At 43.3% G+C, this 12,052-nt stretch overlaps 1 protein-coding gene across 1 annotated transcript in view; it reads left to right on the top strand.

The window, feature by feature from the left end:
• LOC135377173 (uncharacterized) overlaps positions 1–12,052 on the top strand; it is a 34,538-nt gene that overhangs the window by 271 nt on the left and 22,215 nt on the right. Inside the window, exon 2 of the mRNA XM_064609458.1 lies at positions 10,328–10,390. Within this exon, the coding sequence (XP_064465528.1) occupies positions 10,328–10,390 (63 nt within the window). The remainder of the gene's footprint in view (positions 1–10,327; positions 10,391–12,052) is intronic.

The raw sequence follows: 12,052 nt of genomic DNA, 5'->3' as shown, positions 1-12,052 counted from the left end.
AAACACCCTTATGGGTGTAAACAACTTGTCCTATAACTCACACCTCTTTTTACGCCATATGGTCTGGAACACCCTTTTTAGAGGGTGTATTCTGTGTAAAACACCCTTTGAAAGGGTGCTTTTCCTTGAAGATGCCTTCTTTTGCACTCTTTTGCACCCTTGTAGGAGGGTGTAAGATCGTTAAACACCCTCCTACAAGGGTGTATAAAGGGTGCAAAACAAGGCATTTTCAAGGAAAAGCACCCTTTCCAAGGGTGTTTTACACCGAATCCACCCTCTAAAAAGGGGTGTTCCAGACCATATGGTGTCAAAAGAGGTGTAAGTTATAGGACAAGCCATTCACACTCATAAGGGTGTTTTTCGGTTTACAGTGCATAACGGCTGCAGAGTGTTTGTTTACGAGTGTGACGCATTAATAAATCTAAACGCCGGAAAGTAAATTCGTACCCGCACCGGCACCCCCAACGTGCCGCGACTATACGCCCATCTAGGGGGGAGGGGGGGGGGGGCTAGATGAGACAGAAATTGGCAATTGGATATTTTTATTTTTCGTGCTTAAAACTAGCCATGGGCGCATTCTCAGAGCTCTAGAGCTTCTGTTCTGTAAATCAGAACGGACGTAGCCGGTTCTAAGATAAACGCAGAGCAAGAAATTCAAATATGCAGATTTTCTCGTCTTGCCCCCCAATACTCAGTGCAAGACGAGGCATCGGGGTGGGCAAGATGAGACAAGCCATGGTGATGAACTATACAGATTAGTCTTTGCAACCTAACCTAACCTAACCTAACCTAACCTAACCTAGCCTAACCTAACCTAACCTAACCCAACCTAACCCAACCTAACCTAACGTGACCTGACCTGACCTGACCTGACCTGACCTGACCCACGCCCACGTTATGTGCAATAAAACCACATAGAACCCCGTGCTATTTCCATCCACCGTCCTCTGCAAACAGGGCATCGCCATACTGGTCTGTCGCTGGTCGTTCGCTTTTTAGCGTGCGCTTCTGCTTTGCTGTAAGTATCCTTGGAAACAGGAAAATTTGCTGGAAAATCGTAGGCGATATGCAAAAAAAAAAAAAAAAGAGTAATCTCTGAGGAACAAGCATCAAGTCACCTGATAGTCGACTTGTGACTTATCAGTTTCTAAATTACATTAAATTCAAAATCAAATAAATTTAAATTACATTTAGTTGTCGCGTCTTCCCCCTGCGTATCATCGGATGCATTTTTTTTTTTTCAGTTAGACAATGAATAACCAAGAGCGCCCATATATTGCAGATATCTAGATGAATGAATGAAGAAATAGTATATGTACTTACATTTATAGAATAAGCCTACTGCAGCACAGCTGACTAAAAAAAGGACTACACAAAATGGCGCCTTTTTTTGCGGGTCTTTACTAGAGATATCACGAGCCTCTCGAGGTTCGAAATGAATCGTAAAAGTTCGCGAAATTTGAACCTTTCTTCGGAAAATTCGGAAAAGTTGGTCGAAGCGCGACTTCGACTGCGCATGCGCGCCGGTCTCCTTACCGGAAGCGGAAGCATGTATTTCACGACTCGAAAAGCCGCCAAGTTCTCGTGGTATGTTTAGATTATGACTTTCTCAATTTTTCTGCGTGCTATATATTTTATTATTATTATTATTATTATTACACTAGCAAGGTGGATTGGAAATCTGAAGAGGAAAAACAGAACCGTTTATGAGGAGAGTTTGGCCATTCTTTGATATTTTGCCGCATGGAGACGGGGAGCCGCTGTGACGTCAGAGCTGTCATCGCTCCGCCCACTTGACCGGCATGAAAAGCAAGCCGCGGCGGCTCGGGTGATTTCAAGGCTGTGCCTCTGCTCCAAAATGGCGGAATGGTAGATTTCAAGGCGGTAGCTCTGATCCAAAATGGCGCCAGTGGCCTTGGCGCCGCCCATAGCGTGACGTCAAGTGGCGCGCTTCGGGACAGGCTCCTCCCGGTGGCCAAACTCTCCTAATGAACGGCTCTGAGGAAAAAGTACAACGCGAGCCACCTGCTGGCACTACTGAGAACGGAGCCGGAAAACAACCGTATAGCTTACTGTGCGCCGCTTGTTTTCATCACATGCGATTTGAAACTATTCGGAAGCGGACGCAGGCAGACGACATAAAGGGTTTGACACACTCTTAAAAATGAACTTCACCACACAGCACTCTCCTAGCCAACCATCATCCCGAATGACAACGTTCTCGCCCCTGATTTGTTGAAAACGGGAGGAGGAGCCTATTTTGTGCCGTGCATAATGGGGACAAAATAGGCTCCTCCTCCCGTTTTCCACAAATCAGGGGCGAGAACGTTGTCATTCGGGATGATGGTTGGCTAGGAGCGTGCTATGTGGTGAAGTTCATTTCTAAGAGTGTAGATGCGGGTGCATTATGCATTATTACAATCTGAATTACACTTCCTGTGGTTAAAAGAACAGTTGTTTTCAATAAAATTTCCGTATACTTGCTACTGAGCACGTGCGTGGCATCGTTCTTTCTCAGTCCCTGTGCGTGCTCCGCTCGTTTCATCGTCAACGTGTACTCACTAGCCAAGCCAATGTTGTTGTCACGTTTGAGAGACAGATATTTCAAGTTTGTGTTCTTTTCCTTCAGGCATTTCAATTTCAAGACCTATATTAGTCACAGAATTTTCACCTTTTCGCGACTGAGGCCAAATCTGCTAACCTATATGCGGGTCTTTCCGAACCCGACTGAAGTTCGAAGGTCCGCCGAACCCTCCTGAGCCAGCAGGTTCGCAATAAGTTCGTGACATCTCTCTAGTCTTTACATTCAATGTAGTGATAACTGAACTTTTTTTTTTCCTTCAACCGAAACACCTATCCGGACAATTCTTGCGTGCAGACATGCGCAGAGCCACCTATGAGTAAAGTTGAGTAAAAAGTTGAGTTGAGAGCCACCTATGAGTAAAACTGCTAGTAACCCGCATAACTGCTAGTAACCCGGATATACCCACAACCGCTCTCACTTCTGAGGGCATGAACTGCATTAGAGATATCGAAATGAGACACTCATCGGAAAGCTCATGGAGCCCCCCCCCCCCCCCCCCCCCCACACACACACACACTTCGAGGGTAAATTTTGTTGCCCGTTGCGTCAAGCCGGTGTTTCATCTTCATTCGTCAACGAAAACTAAGCAATTACCAATTATTTAATCAAAAATGTTCAATTCGAACCTCGATTTTTTACTTGTCTGCATTATTTCGCCCTACACCTAATCGTAACGTCAACGCGTTACACGCGTATTAGCCGCGGCTTATGCGCGATTTTTTTTTCTCACGGGCGCCCTGCGGTTTATCCACCGGTGCGGCTTATCTGATGACTATTTTTTCCTGGTATTTTCCGCATACGCCGATTTTAACGAAAGGGCCGACAGTGTCTCTGGAACAGCACTGCCCTGCCGATGCACGAACAGTGCGTAACAGGGACGGGTCCACATTCGAGTAGATTGATCTTCCTGGTGCATTCCCCCAAGTGGTTTAAGGAAAGTGGTGACAGTGATTCACGTCTGCTGGAAGATCACTGACCCATCAGTCCACGAAAAACACCCGACGAGGGCACAATCGGATCTTGGTAGAACTCCGGAACTGACCTCCTCTGTTGTACACTGTGCCGATCCCGGAGTATGGACCTCAGGGTTTATGGCCTTCTCTATGGTCTCCTTTGTCGCACAAATCAGTCGTCTCGTATTGCCCGCGGCTTATCTGCGGGTGCGGCTTATCTGCCAGAAAATTTTCAAAACGTCCCAAAAAAACGCGTCCTGCGGCTTATCTGCGGTGCGGCTTACACGCGTGAAATTACGGTATAAGCAGCACGAGCGCTAGCCTTACGGCTCAAATGTTGCATACGTTTTCTTTTATCTAACTCGACAAGAGCTTCTGAGAACTTCTGTTGATGTATTGAGGATGCGTTTATGCATTATATTTTGCCACAATTTAATGTTGTTTTCCTTCCCAGTTTGGAAATTGACAATATTTCCTTACCTTGAGGAAAAGAATGGAACGGAACCGTCTCGCACGTGGTATCGCATCTCTTATCGTGTCAGCGTGGTATAATGGTTACCGCACACGACGTGCAATCAACAAGTGTTCATATTCGACTACCACTGTGGCCTGACGTGTCTCAACGAGTATTTTGAAATACTTTTTCCGGTATTCCGGTACTCTACTCAATAGTTTTTGTGACAAGTACAGTCAACCCTCGATTTATGAACACCCTCGGTTCCCCGAAAAATCGTTCATAAATCGAGGGATTCATAAATCGAAAATTCAGTTAACTGAGTACTATCGAGCAAATGGAACAGTATTTCCGAGTTGGGATTGTGTTTGTAATTCCATATATTGTGTAACTTTGCTTTTGGCCATGCCTTCTGCTGTATCAATCTCCCAAAGAATAGATGTTAGCACATTCACACTCTGTTTATTATGCAATACTAAATAGTTTAATTTTGCTTTGGACCATGCCTTCCGCTGTGTCAATCTTGGAAAGAAGAGATGTCACCACATTCGCACTGGACTGGTCTCGGATTTCCTCCGGGGTTTTTAACCTCCGTTTATTAATCTCCGGGTGACAGTGACCACCTTATTCATCAACTGAGGTCAGGAACACTCGGTCACATCTTGTGCGACCCCGGAAAACCCGTTTGTTGTTCCGATTTCGAGGGATTAAGAACCGAGGGTGCAATACGTGGAAAACGTTTTGTCCGTTCAGGCGTCATTCATAAGACCACGGAATTATCCCTTTGAAGGTTTCTGTTGACCTCGGAACGATCCGTTCATAAATTGAGGGCAAAAACGCTGGGCAACTCCTAGTTGGTTCCCAGAAATTCCGTTCATTATTCGAATATCGAGGTTCATAAAACGAGGGAAAAATAAATGGAAAAAGTTTGGTTCCCCGTGCTCGTGTTCATAAAATGAGGGAATTCATAAATCGAAGGTTCATAAATCAAGGGTTGACTGTATTTCTAACGTATTAAAAAAAAATTCTGTAGTTGCTACTCAGTTACTCTAAATAATTTCCTTCCTCGCCAAGCACACTTTCAGCTGTGTCCAGATTTTCAGGTGACTGCAACTTACCACCCTTTCTCTCTCCCTCTCTCTCTTTTTTTTCGGGAATTGGGGAATCTGTCACTTATCGTCTTCTACAATAGGCTGGGCCCACGCTTGGCCATGTTGTCAATAGGCAATATTGTCAGACAACGCTTCCTATTCATATTGCCAGGTGAATCGCCAGATGTTACACGTTAATACCGGCATGTATGTTCTCGGTCATCAAAGCAATAGACACGCGCCAGAGATTGAAAGATCCCAGCTGACATAGTCAGAGGTCGGAAGTCAGAGGTCTTTTATTTTGTGAGATATGTTCAAATACAGAATACACAGAACCACAAGGCAAGCCTGTGACGTGGTTCTGGCAGCAATCAGGGCACAAAAAGAAATACAAAGTATCAATACAGAGAAAAGAAGCACCAAAAAAGACACCAATCATATAATATAACACTCGTATGCACTTCAATGAAATTATTCAAGGAGCGAAAAAGAGACACCGCCTCTGCTATAGACTTAAGGGTGAAGACAATGCATATCAAAAGAAATACCCTAGGTAAAAAAAGAAAAGAAACTGCACTGTTAGAAGAAAAGGTATATAAAAGGTATAAAAAAGGTATAAATAAGGTCTAGAGTACGACATTTATACCTCATCACCATTGTCTATACCCTGTTTAAACCATGTGTAAGGTACTGATCACTGATTCTATACCTTCCACGGCAGCTGAGGGTATAAAAGAGTACTTCTATATTACGTTTATACCTTCAGCGTTTTGTATACCTTTTCTCCCGCAACATCTGGGATCACATTAATTTGTGACGGCGACTATATCATCTCAGTTAAACAATAAGTTAATTTAAAAACATAGTCAGTAATACAGTAGCATTCTAATTATATTGGGTAGTGACATCTGGAAGCCAATTATTTGATCCCAAAATAAATAAATTTACACGCCCTCACTTCTTAAGTTGCTTCCCGCGCGAGGGATGGTCTCCACCATGTGTAGCCGCGGTGTGTTGTATATGTATCTGTTCTCCAGCAAATGTCAACTGCTCCTGGAAATATTTTGCCTAATATTTGTTTGTATTGCTTCTTGGTTTCCAATGTAATGCTAATTGTTACTTAATCTTTTTCCTCTCCGATCCACATCCATGTTTTGTGAGTTTGTGCGTGAGTGTCTCCAGGTATTTTCTTTTTTGTTATCGTTCCTTCGGTCCTGTTTTTTTCCTTCAACATTTGTGGAAAGCTGCGCTGGGAAGCCGCCACTCGGATATGACGCTGAAACAAATCGAATACAGTCAACCCTCGATTTATGAACCTTCGATTTATCAATTCCCTCGTTTTGTGAACACGAGCACGGGGAACCAAACTTTTTCCATATATTTTTCCCTTGTTTCATGAACCTCGATATTCGAATAATGAACGGAATTTCTGGGAACCAACTAGGAGTTGCCCAGCGTTTTTGCCCTCAATTTATGAACGGATCGTTCCGAGGTCAACAGAAAGCTTCAAAGGGATAATTCCGTGGTCTTATGAATGACGCCTGGCCGGACAAAACGTTTTCCAGGTATTGCACCCTCGGTTCTTAACCCCTCGAAATCCAAACAACAAACGGGTTTTCCGGGATCGCACAAGGTGCGACCAAGTGTTCCTGACCTCGGTTGATGAATCAGGTGGTCGCTGTCACCCGGATATTAATAAACGGAGGTTAAAAATCCCGCAGGAAATCCGAGACCAGTGCAGTGCGAATGTGGTGACACCTCTTATTTCCAAGATTGACACAGCGGAAGGCATGGTCCAAAGCAAAATTAAACAATTTAGTATTGCATAATAAACAGAGTGTGAATGTGCTAACCTCTGTTCTTTGTGAGATTGATACAGCAGAAGGCATGGTCAAAAACAAAATTACACAATATATGGCATTATAAACACAATCCCAACTCGGAAATACTGTTGCATTTGCTCGATAGTACTCAGTTAACTGAATTTCCGATTTATGAATCCCTCGATTTATGAACGATTTTTCGGGGAACCGAGGGTGTTCACAAATCGAGGGTTGACTGTATTACTGTTTTCTTCAATTATACCACAAAGCCCTTAAAAATATACCCTCTAGGAGGTATATGTTTATACCCTGAGGTGCAAATAATATGCCTTCAGGGAGGTATAAAGATATTATACCTTGAGGAAGGTATAACGTTTATACCTCAAAAGGTACACGCCCTGGGACAAGCCGTTTATACCCCAAAAGGTATAGATTTTTCTAACAGTGTGGGAACAACAGCAAGTTTTTTTACCCGAGGTACACCTGCAATTTGCGGCGGAATGAGAGTAATGACGGGGTATCACGGATAACATATAGGGAATGCGATTCCATAATATACCCGAGAAGTAATGAAAGGAAAACAATCCAAAATTAGTACGAGGACAAGGCAAAGTTAGCATTAAAGTATCGGTTCTGAGATTGTGTCCATGAATCAGGAACTTGGGTTGTATCATACATGAACTTGCTATATTATGAATAATCTTATCAATCAATCAATTTATTTACTCCCAAGAGTCCCTCGGGAGGGCGTTACATGGGAGGAGTGGGTTACAGGAAATAAAAAAATAAAAAAAGCGACAAGGATCATTTTAAACAACACAATAACAACAACAACAACAACGAAAAAAAAACTGAGCATAAAAGGTTATCCACGGACGTTACACATTACTACCAGACACGCGAAAGCTAGATGGGTCAGGTATGGTGACGATACGAGATGGGAGGTCATTCCACTCTATGATGGTTTTAGGAAAAAATGAATTCGAAAACGTGGAAGTGTTACATTTGACACGTGCTACTTTGAGTTGATGGTCGATACGTGAAGATATTCTATGAGCAGGAATGATGTAGGGTGACCGTATTGCAGGAGAGTGATAGAATTTATGAAATAATGATAAACGCGAAACCTTTCTACGAATGCACAGTTGAGCGAGATCGATGCGTTCCTTGAGTGAGGAGATGCTCGCATAAGGTGAGTAGTTATTGGTGATGAATCTGGCTGCGCGATTTTGGACGGCTTCAAGATATACATTTATACAAAACGCTACACTTATACAAAAGTAATAGACACTTATATTTGAGTAGAACACAAACGGGCTTAATGTTCACTAACGAGAAAGCATATGTAATTGAGTCACGAGCTGGCACATGTAACGTTATGCGCAACGCACGTTTTTTGTAATACGTAAAGATCAGAGAGTCGGGACTCATACGTAACACCATAAACTTCGAGGGCATATATTATGTGGCTTTGGATCACAGTCTGATACACCATCAACAATGTGTGTAGTGGTAGAACCAGGTCCCCCAAGGTCGCCATTTTCCCATGTATTTGTTCCTATCCCGATGCCTGCAATGCCGGAGGCCGCCCTTAGATACCCCATTGTTACCAGACGTTGGCTTGCGTGGATTGTAGCGCGCTAAAGATCCAGTTCAAGCACAATCCAAGCCAGGCCAAGTCACCGCAGGAGAAATGGACGACTGCAGCGCCTGGTACGACAGGTACGCTATGTGATGCACGCAGCCATGCACTAGATCCTTCCGATCGCTCAACACGTTTAAAAACGGGACCAAAAAGTGAAACACGACAGAGAAAGTTGTTATACGCGTCTTATTTGGACATATAAAGACTAGATTCATTCGCAGAAACAACAAAAACATTTTGCCGCTAAACTTAGCGGGCTGAAGTGATCCGGAACGGCAACAGCGGGGTATCTAGTGGCGGCCTTCTTCGTTGCACGCTTTTCCGAGGTGAGTTTGGGGGACCTGGGTAGAACAAACTTCAACCGGGAAATAGCAAATACAGTCAACCCTCGATTTATGAACCTTCGATTTATGAATTCCCTCGTTTTGTGAACGCGAGCACGGGGAACCAAACTTTTTCCATTCATTTTTCCCTCGTTTTATGAACCTCGATATTCGAATAATGAACGGAATTTCTGGGAACCAACTAGGAGTTGCCCAGCGTTTTTGCCCTCAATTTATGAACGGATCGTTCCGAGGTCAAGAGAAACCTTCAAAGGGATAATTCCGTGGTCTTATGAATGACGCCTGAACGGACAAAACGTTTTCCACGTATTGCACCCTCGGTTCTTAATCCCTCGAAATCGGAACAACAAACGGGTTTTCCGGGGTCGCACAAGGTGCGACCGAGTGTTCCTGACCTCGGTTGATGAATCAGGTGGTCGCTGTCACCCGGAGATTAATAAACGGAGGTTAAAAATCCCGGAGGAAATCCGAGACCAGTCCAGTGCGAATGTGGTGACATCTCTTCTTTCCAAGATTGACACAGCGGAAGGCATGGTCCAAAGCAAAATTAAACAATTTAGTATTGCATAATAAACAGAGTGTGAATGCGCTAACATCTATTCTTTGTGAGATTGATACAGCAGAAGGCATGGTCAAAAGCAAAGTTACCCAATATATGGAATTATAAACACAATCCCAACTACGAAATAGTGTTCCATTTGCTTGATAGTACTCAGTTAACTGAATTTTCGATTTATGAATCCCTCGATTTATGAACGATTTTTCGGGGAACCGAGGGTGTTCATAAATTGAGGGTTGACTGTAGTCCATTCGTAACCTTTCTTACGCACGTGATCTATGTGGAATGACCAGGATAAGTGTAAGTCAATGTGCAACCCCAGGAACTTAGTTACAGCTGCCATTCGTAATTCCACACCTCGCAGCAACAGCTTACCATATGGTGTAGTCGCAGATTTCTTTGGGTTGGATGAAAAATCATACACGAGGGATTACGAAGTTTTGGGTCAGAAAATATCAACAAAGTTCACCTGGGTTCACCAAAGTTCACCAAACATTGCTTGACACCAAGACCTTGCATATGAAAGATGTGCTTCAGCGTGAGAGATGAAGTTCATTTGGTTCATTTGTACGGCCACGTTCAGAGTATACGCGTTTCATTTACTGCTAATATTAACGTACTTTAAAGAGATGTCTTAAATACTATTTGGAGCTATTTCTACTATTTCTAGCTATTTCTACAATAGCTACTATTTCAGGTTTGAGTATTTCGTGCTCTATTTTGAATACTTTTTTACGTCGGAGTACTTAGTATCTTATTCTAAATACTTTTGCGCAGTATTTCGCACAAGTCTGGTCCCTCTGCACAGCAGCTTTATGTCTCTCTCGGGTACTGCGTTTTCTAATCACTCATGTGCGATTTCCTCTGCGTTCAGTACACGGATAGAATCTGCTGGGGTATACACGTGGCATACGCCCTTGCCGAAGACGACGCCCAAGTAAGTCTGAAAAGAGAAGGAAACGTTAAGACGCGATAATTATTATGATAACATTGCATTCTGATAGTATTATAACTAGGGCCCGGATTTTTAGGCACTAAGAGGGGGCGCCCTTGACCGCATAAGACCAGAGCCGTATATTAAAAGGGAGTCTGGCCATTAATGGGTCATGCCTATACCTGAAGCTCCACCCACTTTTTCAGCTTTGCGACCAATAGAGTTCCGAAATATGGGGCGCTATCAATCAACCTATCCTCACTATTTGTCCCCGTATCCAACATGGACAGCGCCATTTTGGGTGGCAAGTGGATTGGATGGGGTTGAAATGGAGACCTCACGCAATCTGCAAAACTAGTGGATTTTTTGTGCAAATTTGACGTGCGCCACGTAGGGAGCGTAAGGCACGTCGGGAACTGTCGTCTGCTTCCGTCGTTGTATCACTGCCGGCAGAACCACTTGCTGGGACAGATTCTGTCGTAGGTATGTTTTTTTAAACAAATCTACATGAATAGTTTGAATATAAAAGGCAAGAGTGTTTATATCCATGAAATCCAGCAATTAAATATAAGATTGTACAGCACAGCGCCGTTTTTCTTATGGTTTCGTTGTGATCGCCGTCTTCACTAGGCCTAACACGTCGACAAAGCGTATTATTTTCAGTTAGATATCGATGGATGAGCATAAGATGAAACTGATTTCCGAGAAACTTATATTAGGATATACATTTGCAGCGTAAAATCAGGTTCATCTGTGAAACATTTTTGTCACGAAATCCCCGCTTCACTGTGTTTGTTTTGGTCGCCATTTTGGGTGGCAGTATGGTGTCATGGCGACCCCCTTGGTAAAAAGCAATCCAATCAGAGGAGCGAAACTGTGATTGACAGGTCGAGCCTCTTTTTGTGACTCCTCCCAATGGCCAGACTCCCTTTTAATATACGGCTCTGCATAAGACGGAGTATTCCAATCATCATCGCGAATGATATGGCTCTGTCTCCCGATTAGCTGAAAAAGGGGGTGTGCACCGTTTTATGTAGTAACATTCCTTCCAATCGGAAGATAAAACAATACGGTTCTGAAGGTTGGTTGGCCTAGAATGATTTATCCGACGAAGAGCGCTACCTGTTAGAGCCTAAAAATCCGGGCCCTACTTATAACCAGTGCTGACCACTAACTACTTCTACAGTAGTTTAACTATAATTACTAACGACTTCGTGATGGAGTAGTTTAGCTAGTAGTTCAACTACTTTTCAGGGGAGGTAGTTAAAACTACTTCTTTAACTGCTACAATGTGTTTTAAGTACATCTATAACTACTTAACGTTGCCCATCAACACCAATCCCATTCTATAGTGTTCTTGGACGCCTAAATATGAATCACAAGCAGTGATAAAAAGTGAAGATTTGGTACATATGCACGACACAAGCGTTCTGCACCTGCGTACTCATCAAACAAGTAGCTCAAGGTAAAAGTCGGAAACACAATTGTGCGTAAGGCTTGCGACAAAATCGGAAGTAGTTGGCGCCTGCAGTAACCCAACTACTGTAGTTAACCACTCTCAATAGTAGTTTAACTAGTAGTTGCCACTACATTTCTGCAAATAATTGATAACTACTTTTTAACTACAATCAGGCAGTTTAACTACATGTAGCTAACTATACTGGA

This window comes from Ornithodoros turicata, chromosome 1 (assembly GCF_037126465.1).
Source record: "Ornithodoros turicata isolate Travis chromosome 1, ASM3712646v1, whole genome shotgun sequence".
NCBI classification, from domain to species: Eukaryota; Metazoa; Arthropoda; class Arachnida; order Ixodida; family Argasidae; genus Ornithodoros; species Ornithodoros turicata.
Note: the sequence above shows the minus strand (reverse complement) of the source record. Positions and strands in the feature narration are given on the sequence as shown.